The sequence below is a fragment of the Heterodontus francisci genome, chromosome 12 (genome assembly GCF_036365525.1).
Source record: "Heterodontus francisci isolate sHetFra1 chromosome 12, sHetFra1.hap1, whole genome shotgun sequence".
NCBI classification, from domain to species: domain Eukaryota; kingdom Metazoa; phylum Chordata; class Chondrichthyes; order Heterodontiformes; family Heterodontidae; genus Heterodontus; species Heterodontus francisci.
The window spans coordinates 15771826-15792653 of record NC_090382.1 but is presented as its reverse complement, the minus strand read 5'-3'; the positions used below and the strand labels follow the sequence as shown (position 1 = coordinate 15792653).

General features: G+C 44.3%; 1 protein-coding gene across 8 annotated transcripts in view; it reads right to left on the bottom strand.

Moving 5' to 3' along the window:
• LOC137375763 (ran-binding protein 17-like) overlaps positions 1-20828 on the bottom strand; it is a 1067965-nt gene that overhangs the window by 710654 nt on the left and 336483 nt on the right. For all 8 annotated transcript variants that reach the window (XM_068043152.1, XM_068043155.1, XM_068043154.1 and 5 more), the window contains one exon: positions 11122-11257. In XM_068043152.1, the coding sequence (XP_067899253.1) occupies positions 11122-11257 (136 nt within the window). The remainder of the gene's footprint in view (positions 1-11121; positions 11258-20828) is intronic.

Here is a 20828-nt window from a genome sequence, read left to right as displayed (position 1 = left end):
CCTGCCTCCACCACCTCTTCAGGCAGTTTGTTCCAGATTCCAACCACCCTCTGGGTGAAAAGTGGCGCAGTGGTTAGCACTGCAGCCTCACAGCTCCAGCGACCCGGGTTCGATTCTGGGTACTGCCTGTGTGGAGTTTGCAAGTTCTCCCTGTGTCTGCGTGGGTTTTCGCCGGGTGCTCCGGTTTCCTCCTACATCCAAAAGACTTGCAGGTGATAGGTAAATTGGCCATTGTAAATTGCCCCTAGTGTAGGGAGGTGATAGGGAATATGGGATTACTGTAGGATTAGTATAAATGGGTGGTTGTTGGCCGGCACAGACTCGGTGGGCCGAAGGGCCTGTTTCAGTGCTGTATCTCTAAAATAAAAAAATAAATAAAAAATTTCCTCAAATCCCCTCTAAACCTCCTGCCCCATACCTTAGGTTGCTCCCAGGTTACTGACCCCTCCGCTAAGGGAAAAAGTTTCTTCCTACCTAACCTATCAATGCCCCTCATAATTTTGTATATCACAGTCATGTGGCCCCTCAGCCTTCTCTGCTCTAAGGAAAACAACCAGGGCAATCACATCCTTCCTATAGTGTGATACCCAGAACTGTACACAGTACTCCAGCTGTGGCCTAACTAGCATTTTATACAGCTCCATCATAACCTCCCTGCTCTTATATTCTATGCCTCGGCTAATAAAGGCAAGTATCCCATATACCTTCCGAACCACCTTTACTACTTGTGCTGCTGCCTTCAGTGATCTATGGACAAGTACACCAAGGTCGCTCTGACCGTCTATACTTCCTAGTGTCCTACCATCCATTGTATATTCCCTTGCCTTGTAGTCCTCCCAAAATGCATCACCTCACACTTCTCAGGATTAAATTCCATTTGCCACTGCTCCGCCAATCTTACCAGCCCATCTATATTGTCCTATAATCTAAAGCTTTCCTCCTCACTATTTACGACACCACCAATTTTCATGTCATCTGCGAACTTACTGATCATACCTCCTATATTCACATCCAAATCATTAATGTACACGACAAACAGCAAGGGTCCCAGCACCGATCCCTGTGGTACACCACTGGTCACAGGCTTCCACTTGCAAAAACAACCCTCGACCATCACCCTCTGCCTCCTGCTACTAAGCCAATATTGGATCCAATTTACCAAATTGCCCTGGATCCCATGGGCTCTTACCTTCTTGACCAATCTCCCATGCGGGACCTTATCAAAAAGCCTTACTGAAGTCCATGTAGACGACATCAACTGCATTTGGGCGGCACAGTGGCGCAGTGGTTAGCACCGCAGCCTCACAGCTCCAGGGACCCGGGTTCGATTCTGGGTACTGCCTGTGTGGAGTTTGCAAGTTCTCCCTGTGTCTGCGTGGGTTTTCGCCGGGTGCTCCGGTTTCCTCCTACATCCAAAAGACTTGCAGGTGATAGGTAAATTGGCCATTGTAAATTGCCCCTAGTGTAGGGAGGTGATAGGGAATATGGGATTACTGTAGGGTTAGTATAAATGGGTGGTTGTTGGTCAGCACAGACTCGGTGGGCCGAAGGGCCTGTTTCAGTGCTGTATCTCTAAATAAATAAATTACCCTCATCTACACATCTAGTCACCGCCTTGAAAAATTCAATCAAGTTAACTGGACACAATCTCCCCCTGACAAAGCCATGCTGACTATCCCTGATTAATCCCTGCCTCTCCAAGTGGAGATTAATCCTGTCCCTCAGAATTTTTTCTAATAGTTTCCCAACTACTGATGTTAGACTCACCAGCCTGTAATTACCAGGTTTATCCCTGCTACCCTTCTTGAATAATGGTACCACATTCGCTGTCCTCCAATCCTCTGGTAGCTCTCCTGTGGCGAGAGAGGATTTGAAAATTTGTGTCAGAGACTCTGCTATCTCCTCCCTTGCCTCACATAACAGTCTGGGATACATCTCAACTGGGCCTGGGGATTTATCCACTTTTAAGCCTGCTAAAACAGTTAATACTTCCTCCCTTTCAATGCTAATATGTTCAAATATATCGCAATCCCCTGATCTCTACACCTACATCATCCTTCTCCATAGTGAACACAGATGAAAAGTAATCATTTAAAACCTCACCTATGTCCTCCGGCTCCATACACAGATTGCCACTGTGGTCCCAAATGGGCCCTACTCTTTCCCTAGTTATCCTTTTGCCCTCAATATATGTATAAAATACCTTAGGATTTTCCTTTATCTTGTCCGCCAGTGTTTTTTCATATCCCCTCTTCACTCTCCTAATTACTTTTCTAAGTACCCCCCTACACTTTCTATACCCCTCTAGTGTCCCTGCTGTTTTCAGCACTCTGAATCTGCCATAAGCCTCTTTTTTTTCATGATCCAATTCTATATATCCCTTGACATCCAGGGTTCTCTGGACTTGTTAGTCCTACCCTTCACCTTAACGGGTACATATTGGCTCTGAACTCTCACTATTTCCTCTCTGAATGACTCCCACTGGTCTGATGTAGACTTTCCTACAAGTAGCTGCTCCCAGTCCACTTTGGCCAGATCCTATTTTATCATATTGAAATCGGCCTTCCCCCAATTCAGTACCTTTATCTCTGGTCCATCTTTGTCCTTATCCATAACTACCTTAAATCTTACAGAGTAATGCTCACTATCCCTGAAATGCTCCCCACTGACACTTCTACCACTTGTCCGGCTTCATTCCTTAGGATTAGGTCCAGTACTGCCCCTTCTACTGTCGGACTTTCTACGTACTGGTTTAAAAAGCTCTCCTGCATTCATTTGAAGAATTCCGCCCTCTTTAAGCCTTTTGCACTAAGAGTATCCCAGTTGATATTGGGGAAGTTGAAATCCCCTACTATTATTACCCTATTATTTTTACACCTCTCTGAGATTTGCCTACATATCTGCTCCTCTATCTCTCCCTGACTGTTTGGAGGCCTGTAGTACACTCCCAGCCAATTTATTGCCCCTTTTTTGTTTTGAAATTCTACCCATATGGCCTCATTTGAGGAACCTTCTAAGATATCATCCCTCCTTACTGCTGTAATTGACTCCTTGATCAACAGTGCAATGCCACCTCCTCTTTTACCCTCTCCCCTGTCTTGCCTGTAGATTCTATACCCTGGAATATTAAGTTGCCAGTCCTGCCCCTCCCTCAACCATGTCTTTGTGATAGCAATAATATCATAATCCCATGTGTTAATCATTGCCCTCAATTCATCTGCATTACTAGTAAGACTCCTTGCATTAAAATAGATGCAATTCAGCCTTGCATTTTTCACTTGTGCCTTAACAGGTCTATATTTGCTCCGCCTTCCAGACTGACTCAGTTTTTCTCTTCTATATTTGACTGTGCATCACCCCCTACTGTATCACATCCTCCTGCCAAATTTGTTTAAACCCCCCAACCCACAACAGCACTAGCAAATCTCCCAGCGAGGATGTTGGTCCCATTCCGGTTCAGGTTCAACCCGTCCAACTTGTACAGTTCCCACCTTTGCCAGAAACAGATCCAGTGATCCAGGAAACTAAAGCCCTCCCTCCTGCACCATCTCCTCAGCTACGCATTCATCTGCTCTATCCTCCTATTCCTATACTCACTAGCACATGGCACCGGGAGTAATCCAGAGATTACAACCTTTGAGATCCTGCTTTTTAATCTGCTACCTAGCTCCTCCTCACCTTGTCCATGGCCTTGAGATCATTCCAAAATGATGCACAGAACTGAACACAAAGTCTAACTGTGACCTAACCAATGACTTGTATTATTTAAGCATTGCCTGTTTGCATTTGTAGTCTATGCCCATATTTAGAAACATAGGATCTAGTATGCTCTTTTACAACTTTCTCAATTTGCCCCTTCACTTTTAAAGATTTGTGTATTTGAACACTGTTACCCTCTGATTTCCTCCTTTTAAAGTTTCACCATTAAGTATATATAAGTCTCCTTATTTGTCCTCCCATTATGTTTCATTTCCCTTTTTTATCTACCTGAAAATTCATCCGACGTCTAATTTCCCAATCTACTAACCTGTCTATATCCTCCTGAAGTTGCTTGCAGTTCTCTTTCCAGGTGAACAAAATTTGCCTTCTGTCGACTTATGCCACTTCTCCAGGGTTTCTACTGATTGGCCACCCAAGTTACGTTCAGTGAGTGGGAGAGCCCCCTAAGAAATTCAACTGTTACGACTTACCAATTATGTGGCCATCCCAGAGAAGCTTAAACGGCTCAAAACTAATAAATCTCCAAAAGCAGATGCTAAGTAACACTGGGGACAAAATTTATGAACTGTTGATAATCAATATAAATGAGCCAATGAATATAAGGGATGTCCCACTGGATTGGAAGCAAGACAAAGTTTTACCCATTTTCAAGAGATGGCAAAACAAACCCTTGAACTATAGACCCATCAGTGTCATACTGGTAACTGGAAAAATAATGGAATCGATCATTAGGAACAAAGTTGAGATGTGTTACAATTCTATGCTCTTTTACCCCATTTACTCTAGATATTTTTAGCTTCTGTTTCAGATCACTCTCTTAGATGGACCCTCACTCCCGACATCCTGGAGTGCAGCCCTGGTATCTACGGAAAATTCACATCTAGTCCTGGATAATGAACAGAGACCCTTTTGTTTTAGATTCCTAGGATAGTCCTTGGAAAGTGGCAGAAACTGATAAACGGTTTCCTCCTATAGTGCTAAAAGTACTCATTACTTTTCTTTTTTAAAATTCTTTCCTGACTTGTCTTATTCCCTTCAGAGACTCCTCTGAGCCAAGCTTTCTACGAAGGCTCCAAATGAAACTCAGTGATTTGAAAAAGTGAGGTTGATAACTTGAATAACTCGCCATTAAATCAAAAGAAATTGCCACAATGTACATTGTTTCAACAAGTCTGAGATTGTAGATTTTGGAAAACCGAGGTGCTGTACTAGGTCATGTTGGATTATTTTTAGCAGCTCGTCGATTTTGTTCAGGAGGTTGATTTTGTTTCTGAAAGTCATTGCTTTCCTCCTTCCAGTCAAGTTTATGACCTCAGTCAGTGGTCAGTACAAACTGTAATCTCACACCATTTAGAAGGGATTGGAGGATTTAAGTACACAAAAGATAACTGGACTTTAACAAGGTGCTATTTGCTTATACAAAAGAAGAAACTGTGGATGCTGGAAATTGGAAATAAAAACAGAAAATGCTGGAAATACTCAGCAGTTCTAGCAGCATCTGTGGAGAGAGAAACAGAGTTAACATTTCAGGTCAATGACCTTTCATCAGAACAACATTTTCAGCATTTTCTGGTTTAATTGCTATTTATTTATGTTCCATTTGGTGCATCATAACCAAGTGCGAACTAGTGAGCAAGTACATCTATTTCTGCCTGAAATGCACTGAGTGCTTAGCACACTTAAGTGGGAAATTTGAAACTGACATTTATGCAAATGGTAATTGTTATTGCTTTCTGGCCAACTTATGCAACTATCCAATTTAAAAGTGGGTCTTTTAAGTGATGGGGACTGTATCCGAACAAATCACACCAGAAGTTTGCATTTGAATTGAATGATCTGGTTCCTTTCCCAAACAAAGTTGTCTGTGACGAAGCAAACAGGAGTTGCAGCAATGTACAGAGTTATGGTGGGATATCATTTCTGTGAGTGAAGCTGGTCATTAACTATTTAAGTACTGTTACAAAAGGAACCAATATCAAGCTAATACTTAACAGAAAATTGCTGAGGCTAATACAGCAATGTAAGCTACGAAGCGGAATGGGTTTCTGAATAGAATAATACAGGTGAAAACTCTGAAGACATTCTACAGTCAGCCATGCTGGGAGGGACAGGTAATCTAGATAAACTCAATCGTCTCCATCATCAGTACTCACCTTGTTGATTTTTGTGAATTAGTGTTGCCTTACCACTACCAGTGCCAAACCTACCTACTTCAGCTACTGAAATCTTTTAACTTTACAACAGAAGTGTATTTAAAAAATACCTATGCAGAATGTGTAAGGACATCACAGGACAGCCAGAGGTGGAGATCCATGGCCATCAACCTTCTGGGAAGAAGATGCCACCAATGAATGAACAAACAATTTAAAAAATACTGAATACCAAACAATTTTGGATCCAGCAAACTATTTAGATTGCAATCACAAACCATTTTTTCATCAGTGGTGCACATTTTTAAACAAACAAAAACAAAAGAGTTTCTAACCTGTAATTTAGTTTTGCACTGTTCTAATGGACCAGTGATATGGAACAATACAGACTATGGGAGGTCCCATGTTTTATTCCTGGTATGTGTTGGGTTGAGGTGGGGGAGTTACTACAATTGATCTCAGTATTCTTGAGCTGGGAAGAGGGTAAAAACAGGGGGGGGGGGAAAGTAGCCAGAGACTTCATGCTTCATTACCATCCAGGGATGCATGTCTATCATCTTTAGCTGAGGGCTGGCATCCACGTCTTTGGTTGGACAGCCTGCCCAAACTCCCTGTCATTATAATGTTTTTTGCAGATAGGAAATACCTCAGCAATGTCCTTCATTGTTGTGTAGATTATTGTGTCACTGCGATACTGGAACAGCTTGGGTAGGGAACCATCTAACTATAGTGCACATTATAGCTGGGCCTAATATTCTGTATCTTAAATAGTAAGAAATCAACTTGAATTGCCATTCATTTTTTAGTCCTTCTTATGAAAAAACTTCAACAAATAGAGCCTCTAAGTTTTATCAATAGCCACTCTGCCTCTCAACTCTCCATGCAACAATTGCTGCAGTAATAGAGAGCTCCTTGAGCTTTTGTGAATTTGAAATAGTCGGAATGTTCTTGAACTGCATCCCAGTAAATTCTAGTCAAAAATAGTCCCAGTAAATACTGTAGTTGAAGAAATTTGCTGTACTACAGTAAACGCTTCTATGAGGATTAAAGGAAAGGAATAAGTTTACACATTTATTTACTGCTTTATCAGGCAGTTTCATTGCCACTTTATCTGAAAAAAAGCCTATTTCTGAAATTTGTAATAGAAATGCTATACAATCATAGAATCTTACAGCACAGAAGGAGGTCATTCACCCATTGTGCCTCCGCAGGCTTTGTGAAAGAGCTATCCAATTAGTCCGACTCCCCTGCTCTTTCCCCACAGCCCTGCAATTTTTACTTTTCACATGTATATCTGATTCTCTTTTAAAAGTTATTATTGAATCTGCTTCCACCACCCTTTCAAGCAGTGCGTTCCAAATCATAGAGATTTCCTGCATAAAAAGATTTCTCCTCTTGCCAATTATCTTAAATCTGTGTCCTCTGGTTATCGACATACTAAGCAGTAGAGAAATTATCAATTTTTTTCTAGAAGAACTGAGTTGATGCTTCATTTAACATACGAGTTACAGAGAGTCACAGTGACCTGAGCAGAGAGTCATAGTACAACTGCATGGTGCCGTGGCACTGCTCTCAACAGCTGATTTCCAACACCCAGCTCAGCTCACACTGGAATCTGTCTGCAAACCAAGCAAACTGCAATGGGTAACACCAGAGTAGAGCACTAGAAAAAGCCAGCCAAAGAATCCCTTCCTATTTCCTTCAAATATGAATGCAGAAGATGAAAATAATAATTGCTCATGTGCTCTAATTCTTTTTTATTGAAGTCCATAAAATATTTCAAGGGAAAATACAACAGGAAATTCCCCCATAAGTATTAAAACATAAGAAGTAGGAGCAGGAGTAGGCCATTTGGCCCCTCAACCCTAGCCTGCCATTCAATAAGATCATGGCTGATCTGCCCCAGACCTCAACTCCTCTTTCGTGCCAGCTCCTCATAGCCCTCAACTCCTCGATATTACAAAAGAAATCTACCTCCTCTTTAAATGCTTTCAGTGATCTAGCCTCCACAACTCTCTGGGGTAGAGAATCCCAGACATTCACTACCCTCTGAGAGAAGAAATTCCTTCGCATCTCAGTTTTAAATGAGTGTCCCCTTATTCTGTAACTATGTCCCCTAGTTCGAGATTCCCCCACTAATGGAAACATCTACCCTGTCAAGCCCCCTCAGAATCTTGTACGTTTCAATAAGATCACGCCTCATTCTTCTAAACTCTAATGAATAAAGACTTAACCTGTTTAGCCGTTCTTGATAAGTCAACCCCGTCATCCCAGGAATCAGCCTAGTGAATCTCTTTTGAACTGCCTCCAATGCCACTATATCCTTTCTTAAATACGGGGACCAAAACTGTACACAGTACTCCAGGTGCGGCCTCACCAACACCCTTTACAGTTGTAACAAGACTTCCCTATTTTTAAACTCCAACCCCCTAACAATAAAGGCCAAAATTCCATTTGCCTTCTTAATTATTTGTTGCACCTGCATGCTAACTTTTTGTGTTTCATGCACAAGAACACCCAGATCACTCTGTGCTGCACTTTTTTGGAGTCTCTCTCCATTTAAATCATAGTTTGCCTTTTGATTTTTCCTACCAAAGTGCATGACTACATTAAACTCCATCTGCCAAGTTTTTGCCCACTCACTCGACCTATCTATATCCCCTTGCAGATTCCTTATGTCCTCATGACAACATGCCCTCCCACCTATTTTTATCAATAATCAACTTTTGTGCCCAATCGCTATTTGTTTTCACATAATTTTTATAGGCTATTGAGGTCAGGAGGGAGTGCCTGGTGTCACTATTTAACTTTGGATGTTACAGTGATGACATCTATTGGAGGTAAGGGAGTATGAATCTTACCTGTTTAAGGCATTAAAGTTGTGTTGACAACTAACTGTTGAAGTGTTGAAAAACACCAGAGACATTGTGACTAACCTGTCACAAGAAAGCATTACACTCACTTCTCTGGTAATAACACATGACATCACCAAAGCAAATGGCAGCACCGAAACTCAGTCCAGACTTCTGAGGCGCTTAATTGGAATGAAGCCACCAGGACATTTGCAACACTTTCATTTCCCCTTTTCAAAAATGCATGAACTACAAACAAACTAAATATTATGTACAAGGGTAACTAAATCTGATTTCCAAGTTGGTAGTTTTCAGTCAAGCTGTATGCCAATTGTTATCCAACCCACCCAGAGTTGGCATGGTCTTGTGCGATTCCAAACAGAATGTGAACCCTTCGGAAAATGCCTGAAGCTGATATGCTATGGGGCTTGAAATAAAAGTCAACAGTATTAACTTATATACCACACCCATACCACTCCATGGGCGGAATAGTGCAGTGCTATCCATGCCTGCAAGCATACTCACAATGAGCTCCACACCTAGTGGAGAAATCAATTGGACAGGTCAGTCCTGGCCATTACGAAAAAAGGTTAAAGATAACTTTCCCAATGATATCCAGTGAGTAGCTGAGCCATACAGACTACCAAAATCCCAGCATCAATCCTCGGTTTGTACCAAATTAAATGAAATTGGATGGGGCAACAGTACGGGGCGTTACAATATGTTTCGGTGCCCCTGGGCTAGGACAGAAGGGGAGTGGGAAGGGAGGGAAAGAAAAAAATACAGCTAAGGTGCTCGCACCTGGTCCAACCAAGCAGCTCCTGCTGGAAGTGCAGTCACATGGATGCTGAGTGAGGACAGAATGTTCCCGTGAAAGAACAGTCTGCCAAAACTTCCTGTCGAGGCCTATATGTGAATAATGGGCACATTGGCGAGGGACCAGATGGCCAACAGCATCCATGGAACTGTTCCCAGAAAAGACTCAACACAATTGGGAAAGGAGTGGGAGTCAAATTCAGGAATAAAACTGGCAGGAGGAAACAAGAGATAAAACAATTACACAGAATTTATCGTACAAAACAGGCCATTCTGGCCAAATGGCCCATACTAGTTTTTTATATTCTTTCACAGGATGTGGGCATCGCTGGCTCGGGCAGCATTGGTTGCCCATCCCTCATTGCCCTTGAGAAGGTAGTGGTGAGCTGCCATCTTGAACCACTGCAGTCCTTGGGGGGATAGGTACACCAGCAATGCTGTTAGGGAGGGAGTTTCAGGATTTTGACCCAGCGACAGTAAAGGAACAGCAAAATAGTTCCAAGTCAGGATGGTCTGTGACTTGGAGGGGAACCTGCAGGTGGTGGTGTTCCCATGCATCTGCTGCCTTCTAGGTGGATTCTCTCTTGTTGGAGATGGTCATTGCCTGGCACTTGTGTGGCGCAAATTTAACTTGCCACTTATCATCCCAAGCCTGCATGCTGTCCAGGTCTTGTTGCATATGGACACAGATTGCTTCAGTACCTGAGGAGTTGCGAATGGTTCTGAACATTGTGCAGTCATCAGCAAACATCTCCACTTCTGACCTTATGATGGAGGGAAGGTCATTGACGAAGCAGTTGAAGATGGTTGGACCTAGGACCTACCTTAAGAAACTCCTGCAGTGATGTTCTGGGACTGAGATGATTGATCTCCAACAACCACAACCATCTTTCTTTGTGCTAGGTATGACTCCAACCAGTGGAGAGTTTTCCCCTGATTCCACTTGACTCCATTTTGCAAGGGCTCCTTGATGCCACACTCAGTCAAATGCTGCCTTGATGTCAAGGGCAATCACTCTCACCTTACCTTTTGAATTCAGCTCTTTTGTCCATATTTGGACCAAGGCTGTAATGAGGTCAGAAGCTGAGTGGCCTTGGCAAAACTCAAACTGAGCATCAGTGAGCAGGTTATTGCTGAGTAAGTCCCGTTTAATAGCACTGTTAATGACACCTTCCATCACTTTGCTGATGATCAACAGTGGGCTGATGGGGCAGCAATTGGCCGGGTTGGATTTGTCCTACTTTTTGTGCACAGGACATACCTGGGCACTTTTCCACATTGTCAGGTAGATGCCAGTGTTGTAGCTAGCGTTTAAGCTCTACATAAGCCACATCCCACCTTACTTCATCTCACCCTCTCAACATATCCCTCTATTCCTTACTCCCTCATGTACTGATCTAGCTTCCCGATTGCCAAGTTGAAGCAATGTGACACACAGTTGGACCCACTGCCAGGTCTCTATATAGCAAAATCATTCCTGAAGTACATGGGGTAGAAGTGATTTCTTACATTTCATATTAAGCATTTCAGACTCTCCACATTGTGTAAAACATTCCTCCTGCAACCAAAAGCCAATAGCCTACCTTTGAAGATCTGTGAAGCTGGTCACCGATGTAAGTTTTACGAAACTGGTCAAAGAAGTTAAGCATAGCAAGCTCGATTTTTTCATTTCCTGACTGTGGCAGCCTGGAGTCTATCAGATTCACCAGCTGAAACACACTATTAAAAACAAAAGTCATGAAAACTCTAATATCAATTATTCAGTCATGCCTCAGTGGTAACAATGTCGCCTCTAAATCAGAAGGTCATGGGTACAAGTCCCACTTCAGAAACCTGACCAGCGGACTGTCCGGAGGTGCTGTCTTTTGGATGAAACCTGAAACCACAGCCTCATTTGATCCCTCAGGTGTTGAAAAAAGTCCCATGGCACTATTTGGAAGGCAGGAGAGTTCTGCCGCATGTCCTGGCCTCAACCAACATCAATAAAATATGAACAGCCTAGAAATTCAAGATAGCCTATTTTTGGGCACCCGTGGTCCCCCAGAATTTTTGAGATCAAAGCTCCTGAAGTATGGGGTCATTGTATTTGCGAGACACTTGGCGAAGATTGAACGATGAAGAAAAATCAGGGCGCTGCTAGCATCACAACAGCCAGCCTTCATGTAAGTGGACCTGGGGGGGTTGGGGGGTTCAGGCCATGATGGAGGACATGATACAACATGATTTTGCTGGTCGGGTCGGGACTTCAGGAACAGGTGAGGCGTCGAAAGCAGGTTGTGATACATGGCGAGGGAGATTGGGGGTCGTAGACAGATGCGTGGGAGATCGGGAGTCAGGGCCAAGGTGGAAGGACAATGGAGCCAGTGGGATCGGACATCAGGAATGGTAGCAATGGGAAGGAGCAGTCAGAAATGGTGGTGATGGGGGAGGGGAAGGAGAGGAGGTCAAAAGCAGCGATGGGGGAGAACAAAGAACAGTACAGCACAGGAACAGGCCATTCGGCCCTCCAAGCCTGCGCCGATCATGATGCCTGTCTAAAGTAAAAGGTTCTGCACTTCTGGGGTCCGTATCCCTCTATTCCCATCCTATTCATGTATTTGTCAAGATGCCTCTTAAACATTGAAGGCAGTGGTAAAGGGCAGGGGGGGATCGCGAGCTGTAGAGATGTTGGGAGCAGTAGAGATGAGGAGGGTGATGGCGGGAGAGGGATATCAGAAGTTGTGGAGATGAAGAGGTCTTGTTGAGGGCAGTGGAGATGAGGAGGGGGGGTGGTAGTGGGGAGCAGTGGAGATGGGGAGGGGGTGTTGGAAGCAGTGGAAATGGGGAGGAGTGTCTGGATCGGGGGGGTTGGGGGGGTGGGAGTCAGGAGCTGCGGAGATGGGGAGGGGGTGGCGGGACAGCGGAGAATAGAAGGGGGTGTTGGGAGTGGCAAAGATGGGAAGGGGCTGTCTGGATCGGGGGGGTGGAGTTTGGAGCAGTGGAGATGGGGAGGGTGTTGGGAGCGGCGAAGATGGGGGGGTGCTGTCTGGGGCAGTGGAGATGGTGGGGGGGGGGGTGTCGGGAGCGGTGAAGATGGGGGAGGGTGTCAGGAGCGGTGGAGATGGGGGTGCGGTGTCGGGAGCTGTGGAGATGGGGAGGGGGTGTCAGAAGCGGTGGAGATGGGGGGCAGGTGTCGGGAGCTGTGGAGATGGGGAGGGGGGCGGTGTCGGGAGCTGTGGAGATGGGGAGGGGGTGTCAGAAGCGGTAGAGACGGGGGGGGCGGGTGTCGGGAGCGGTGGAGATGGGGAGGGGGCGGTGGAGGTGGAGATGCGGAGGGGGGTTGTTGGGGGCGGTGGAGATGCGGGTGGTAATGGGAACGGTGGCACCAGCTGCTTCAGAACAATTTTTCAGCGGCACCTCATTGGCTGTAAAGAGCTTTGGGATGGCCTGAGGTTGTGGCAGGTGTTATATAAATCCAAGTCTTTCTTTGTAAATCTTTCTGAGATCACCCCTCAAGCTCCACCTTTCCAAAGCCCCATGTTTCTCCAGTCTTTCATGACTTTAATACTAGAGATCAGAGCTTTGGAATGTCGTGAGGTTGTGAAAGGCACCATATAAATGCAAGGGGTTTAAATTCCTTCACGTATGAAAGCAGATGTGGGGATGGTGGTATGTGTTTAACCCCTACCTGTTCACTGCAATGCAGGCGGAACGTTAAATTTGCAGTACCTGATTTTAATGATTATTGTGAGCACCCAGTTCTACTCATTGTTCACACCCCGATACACGGATCAGGAAGGGGCTCGGTATGGAGCGTGAACAACGCAACGTAATCTCGCTCGTGTCTCCTAAAGGGAAGGCGGACAGTATCTGCAAGTTGAACTGAAGGCAAGAATCTGTTTATAGAAAGAGAAGAATGGCAGAAGCTGGCAGGGAGCAGGCATCAAGGTTCTCTGATGCTGCATTGGAGGTCTTGGTCAGGTGGCGAGGAGGAGGGACATTTTGTATCCAGAGAGGGGTAAGAGGAGGGATATCCCCTAGCCCTGTAGACGGGGTAGGGAAGTGGTTAGGGGAGCACGGTGATGGAGGAGTGGAGAGGAGGAGGGGTATCCTCTATCCCAGAGGCAGGAGGAGGAGGAATAGCCCCTATTCTTGGTTGGAGGTGGGGGGGGAGCAGTGATGGTGGAGTGGAGACATAGAGCCACATCCTCTATGCCCTGTGGCCCGAGGAGTGGGTGGGGGTTATGGGGACGGGAGAAGACAAGGTATATCCTCTATCTCAGGGGCAGGAAGTGGACAGGAGGGACATCCTCTTTGCTCAGGGATCAGGAAGTCTTTACGCCACATTGTGAAGAGACAGTGGAAGGAGGTCGTCTATTAGGTGAATGCCTGGAGCATGGTTCCTCGTACCTAGATGTAGTATCAAAGGATGTTCACTGATCTGACAAGAATTGTCAAGGTGAGATCAATCTTCAAATGGCATCCTATGACAGCTGCACCACTAACCTCATATCTTGCTGAAATCATAGCACATCCATCTCCCACCTGCCTACAACTTGATCAATAAGAGCGTAAGTAATAGGTGCAGGAGTTGGCCATATGGTCCCTCAGACCTGCCCTATCATTTAATAAGATCAGGGCTGACCCCAACTCCACTTTCCCACCTGATTTGCAAATCACATGATTCTTTTCGAGTACAAAACTCTATCAATATCAGTATTTTAGATATGCAATAACCGAGCATCCATTGTTCTCGGGTGTACAGAATTCCAAAGATGCACAAACATATGAGTGAAGCAATTTCCCCTCACCTCAGTCCTAAATGGCCAGCTGCTCCATCATGAGATTAAGCCCCCTAGCTCTAGACTCTCCAGCCAGGGAAAACAGCCTCTCAGCATTACCCTGTCAAGTTTCAACGGCATCACCTCTTATTCTTCAAAATTCCAGCAAGTATAGGCCCATTCTACTCAATCTCTCCTAACAGGACAGCCCTCTCTCATCCCAGGAATCAACCTAGTGAACCTTTGTTGCACCCCCTCTAAGGCAAGTACATCCTTCCTTACATACAGAGACCAAAACTGCACACAGTTCTCCAGCAGTGGTCTTACCAAAGCCCTTTACTGGGATTGGCAACCTTTTTTTATACCTGAAGAGCCTTTTTTTAAAAATTGCAAAAAAGCCGCAAGACGAAAATTCAGCATTTCTAAACCAAATACCTGGCAAATTGTAAGGTGTCTCTGTAGAATGCATAATTTACACATATAAAAAATACCACATGCCCGAGGTTGGTCACTTGGGCCTTAGCGGACTCGCTCTTGGTGAGGTTTACCACCAGGTACGCTGCCTGCAATTGTTGGAATAGGGTGTCTAATTGGGCCTAGTGATCTCCCCAGGTCTCGCTGCATACCAGCAGATCATCTAGGTATACCACAGGTACCATAAGATGAAAATTCAGCATTTCTAAACCAAATACTTGGCTAATTGTCAGGTTTCTCCAGTAGAATTGATAATTTGCACATATAAAAAATACTGCATTGAATTTAATCAATAGGAAAAAAATTAAAATAGTCCTAACTCTGAATTATCATCTTTTTTTTAACTTCTTTTACTATAATTTGATCAGCAAAGTCATCTTTAAAACAAACTTTAACTTAAGATGCATAGAATTAAGACAATCTTTTTGTTTATTGATTCTCGTGATTTGAAAAAAAGCTTCTAACAGCACATTCAGAATAATTCATCGTCTCTGCAATATTAGCAACAATAATGGTTGCAACTCTAATACCTGTTCCTTGAACCAAAGGCATTATCCATAACCAATGTGTAGCTATACCATTCCAACAGGTTTATTTAGAGCATGGTGATGTGTTTTGTAACATAATCATTTGAAAACATAAAATGCAGCATAATGATTAGCCTTTTATCCCCACAATAAAAACAAGGCTTTTACTTTTCTTGGCAATTCTCTTCAGGCTTTTTTCATGTTAATGCGATCCAACTGGAAAAGCTTGGGAGCCGCAAATGAGATTTTGAAGAGCCGCATGCGGCTCTGGGCCGCTGGTTGCAGATCCCTGCCCTATACAATTGCAGCAAGACTTCCTTACTCTTGTACTCCAAGTGCCTTGCAATAATGGCCAACAAACCATCTGCCCTAATTACTTGCTATACTTGCATTTTAACTTTTGTGTGTTTCTTGTACAAGGACAACCAATCCATCTGAACACAAAAATTTAATAGTTTCTCACCATTTAAAAATATCTGTTTTTTCTATTCTACCTATCCAAGTGAATAACATCACATTTCTCCACATTATACTCCATCTGCCATACACACAGTCAGCTACTGAAGCATGACACAGTCACGAAGACACTTCCCTCTTTCTTGTAGAGGTGGCATATAACAGAGGAGCAGCAAGTGCTGGAGGGGCGGTGGAGCTCCACGTACCCATCCCCTGGAGGTGACTGTCCTGACAATCATGGCAGGAGCATAGCAGAGGCCTTGGCTACTGGTGATGCTGGAAGAATCGATGATTAGTATTTCTACATACCTAATCCTCCTCCTGACTTCTCTCTCACCCCACGTACTCTGAATGACAAGCTAAATGACAGATTACATCAGCAGCCATTTGTTCCTCTCTCCTCTCAATGAATTACAACCTAACCTTTGTCTCTTTTTCATTTTAGGTCCCAAAGAAGTGGAAGCTCCTCAGCCAACAGTAAAAGAACAGGAGACCAATGATGAAGATGCCCTGTCACTTAAATTTACGATCACAGACACCAGCTCATGGACTGACAGTGCACAGACTTGAGAGGACAGGGGCAGAGGAGGGATCTGTGCATGGTGAGTTATCAGGCACAAGTGCACAGCAGCCAGAGCAGGGGGAAAAGACATCACAGGTGCCAGGTTGCCAGAGGGCGAGGTCGCACATGTTCCAGGTCATGCTGCAGAGGATTCAGATGATGACTTCGATATGTCAGGCTACAAAAGAAGGCTCATGGACACTCACCAAAAATGCTTGGTGCTCTGGGAAATCTGCCTGTTAGCTTGAGCACAATGCCAAGGAGCATGGAGGAGTCCAACTCCAACTTAGTGCAGAGTTTGCAGCCCATCCTTTCCAATGTGGGACAGGTGATACATCAATCATCACACCTGTGAAACCCACAATGAGGCAGTTTCTGATGAGCAATCTGACAACTTACATCAAAACACAAACTGCTGGCATGGAAGCTCAGACAGATGCCATCCTGGCTCTAGGAACAACTGTTGAATATGGCTTCCACGGACTCCAGGATTGTTGAAGCACTGTCTTGGGAGAGGGCTTTGGCTCCATGGGAGAGGAGCCTGCTGTTCTCTCCCAGGATGACAGAACTTCTGTTTTCACCTCTGCTCCCCTGCCAGTGCCCTTGATGTTGTCCAGACTGCTGCAGTGCAGGCCAAGATGGTGCAGTCTACAGCCAGACCCTACAGACCCAGAGCTGTTCCAGGTCATGCTTCAAGGTCATCTGCAGTTTCCTTATTGGAAGCTTAACAAGCATCCTCCCCTCCAAGCTCCAGCCACTGGGCAGTACCCTGTAGGAGCACCAGAATAGTAAAAGGTACAGGAAAGACAGGCACTAAGGGAATGAGCAAGGATAATTAATTTTATTTTGCATTATTAATGCAATGATAGCTTTCACAGACTTATAGAACAGCACTGAAGGAGGCCATTCTGCCTATCGAGTCTGCACTGGCTCTTTTGATCAGCAGTCCAGTTAGTCCCACTCCCTGATTCTTTGCTCATATCCCTGCAAGTTTTATCTCCTTTTCTAAGTATTTATCCAATTCCTTTTGATGGTTACTATTGAATCAGTATCCACCACCCTATCAGGCAGTGCATTCCAGGAAAGTGCACTTAATGTTCAATCCAGGTTGATCAGACATCGCACACTAGCTGCACATGAATAATATGAAAGCATTTCCTGTTCACATATTGAGCAGGTTTTCAAATCGGGATCTGAATGCTACATTTGAAATCCTGATCAATATCACTTCGGTAAATTTTGATTTGAATTTAGTGTTCGTTTTTATATCTGTAGTTAAGCTACCAAGAAGTGTTGACAGAAAGAGGACAACATGACGGTTACTGGAAGAGGAAAGGTAAGGATTGTGGAGCAGCTGGTGAATGGGAAGGTACTGATCTTGTTGAGCCCTGGTAGAAAGGGGATGTGCAGGTTGCTGCCTCTCTTCCTCCTCCTCAGTTTGTTGGCTGGCAGGTGGTGGCAAGGTCTGGTCCCTCATGATGGAGAGATTGTAGCATGCAGCAGATGACCACAAATCTGGATGCCTGCTTAGTGGTGTATTACAGGACTCTTTGTAAACCATCTGGGTAGTGGAAGTGTTGTTTAAGGATACCAATTATCTACTCACTGATGTTCCTTATGGCAGCATGACTCTCATTGTACTCCTGCTGTGTAGATGTACACAAGTTCCCAACCAGAGTCATGAGACATATCAGGAGAGGATAACTTTTGTGGCACAATAGTCAATCTTTAACTTAGAGAGCTGACTAGAATACAGGGGGCACAGAGGACTGCCACAAAATTAAGGAGTTGTGATTGCTGCCAGGGCAGCAGGCAGAGATCTGCATGATGCACTGCTTGTGGTCACAAGCCAGCTGAGCGTTAGAGATTGGAAACCCTTTTTATTACTAAACATTGCAGAGTTCTCGTGAGGAGCACACAAGACAATATGATTGCAGTCAATCGAACCTTGCACCATGGGGAAGACTGTCATGCAAGCAAAATCTTGTGCTAGCTCCTCCAGCTTCTCTTTGACAATAGGGAACAAGATGTTGCTGTTTCTCTTCATGCATAGAGCTTTGGTCACACCTTTAATATTGAGAATCGCGCTATATTGCTTATGGCATCTGATGCAGCCAGAAAGGAGCCCACTGCATAGAAATTGAGAGTAACAGTGATCTTAACAGCCACAGACAATGCTGTTCATGCCCTCTGAAGCTGCAAATGTGGCTGCAGCAGCTGATATATCTTACTCACAACCTCCTTCATGAAGCAAAGACACATCATACACTGCTCCTCATTGAAGTTACGGTAGGAGAAATGCTCACTGAAGACACTTTGTGGATATAGCCTCCTGCTGAGTTGCCTCCTCCTTCTTTAGGCAGCTTGTTCTGTCCTGCCACATCTTCCCGCGTTATCCTTCATACTTCCGTGTCTATGCTTTGTTCCCAAAGGCAGCCTTACCAGGCCACCCTGCAGAAAAATATTTGAATGATACAACAGCAAGAGGACTGCAAGAGCAGTCAGACTTCTCTCTGTAGATTAAATAAAGTTAAAACAGCCCTAAAACTAAGTCATCTAGCAGCCAAAATTAATAATACAGCAACTTACCTGTAACTCCTGCATGATTGCTTCAAAAACTGCAGGCAGGTGTCCTTCATGATGTTTAGCGTGATGAGAGAGGTCAGCATAAGGCATACTATTGAGTCAGGCCTTTGACAATGGCAATGGGGGCCTCAATTTAGCATTACACACTGATCTATGTCATGATCTCGCTGCTTCACCATGTTGCCGGTGTTCAATAGGTGTGCGCGCCTTTGCCTCAATGCACTTCTGTCGCAAGTGTGTACTCACACCTTGGAGGCCATTCTTGAGCATTTGTTGGCCTGCAAGCACCTGATAAATGGGCGGTATGTGGCCCAATTTAACGCCCAAGTTATTTTGCTTTCCTTCAAGATAAACAGAATAACTGCACCACTGTTTGTCCTTCCTAATTGTTGGTTTATTTTGTAAAGGGGAATATTTATATTTATATGGAACATCTATCCATGCTTGTACTTTTATGTTAACAGCAATTTACATTTATATAGCACCTCACAATCAAACAATCACCCTGATCCTTATTACAATGGTAACTACACTTCAAAAGTACTTCATTGTCTGTAAAGGGCTTTGGGGCGTCTTGATATTGTGAAAGGCACTGTATAAATGTCTTTCTTTTTTTTCTTGACATGCAGACAAATTGTCAACTTGGCTTATTCTTCCCTCCACTCCAATTTTTTTCTCTTCCCACAGGCCGAACAAAAAAAACTACCAAAAGCTGACACAGCTCCAAAACAGATCAGCCCAGAGTATAATCCCATGACATGTGAAAACAATTATACTGAAAGTGCAATGCGTCATGAGCTTTTACCCTAAACTGTAAACAGACATTGTTTCAATCATTTTGTAGGAGATAAACCATAAATAACTGCATTGAATTTTGTTGAGGGTAGGGGAACGTGTTAAAGGCACAACAGTTATTTCTGTGGGACTTTAAGGACATGACCTTCCCCCAAATATCTCTGATTTGTTTTTAAAATACTTTTTTTGGTGCATTTTCTAGCCTCTCCATGCAACTGAAGGCCCTCATTCCTGGTGATATTCCAGTAAATCTTCTCTGCTTCCTCTCCAAGGAAGAAATCCTTCCTTAAATGTGGCGCCCAGAATTGGGCACAATACTCCAGCTAAGGCCTAACTAGTGATTTATGAAGGTTTATCATAGCTTTCTAGTGTCTGTATTCTATTCCTCTTTTAATAAAACCAAGGATCCTATATACTTTAACAGCCTTATAAATTTGTCCTGCCACCTTCAATGATTTGTATACATGAATCTCCAGGTCCTGTTCTTCCTGCACCTCTTTCCCACCTCTAATTCTTCCCCACTCCTCCTCCCATTGTCTGCCTTCTCCTCAGCCTCAACTCCCTCCACCCCCCACCCCTCAGCTTCCCTCCTCTCAATGAGGCTTGAGGCGGGGGGGGGGGGGGGGCGCAAAGGGAGGGCAGTAAAACCTCTCAGAGGTGGGGAAAAACTCAATGTGGGAGTGGGGATTACGCAAAACAACTTTCCCTCACAATGTAATAGCTTTGCAATGGAGTCTCATGAGCTCTAGGTGATGCATTGGTGAGGACAATACATGGAGGAAGGTGGCCTCACGAAAGACAACTAGGGTTGAATCACATTATTTTTATGTAATGCAACTTCACAGGAGGGCCCACTAACGTATGACAGCTGTAACATTTGCTGAAGAGAACAACAGTTTACACATCAGGAAGTATCGGCTCGTGGGTACAAAAAGAATTTTAAAATCATTATACTAATAATTACAATTGTAAAATTAGCTGCACAACATTTCATATTCAGGCATGGAGTTTGATTGAATGCATTGGTGCAGAGCCATCTGGTGGCCAACGTGTGGACCTGCATGCAAACGCAAACTAGTGGGCATGGCAGTGACACAGGTGTGCTATAGGACAAGCAACTCAGGATCAGT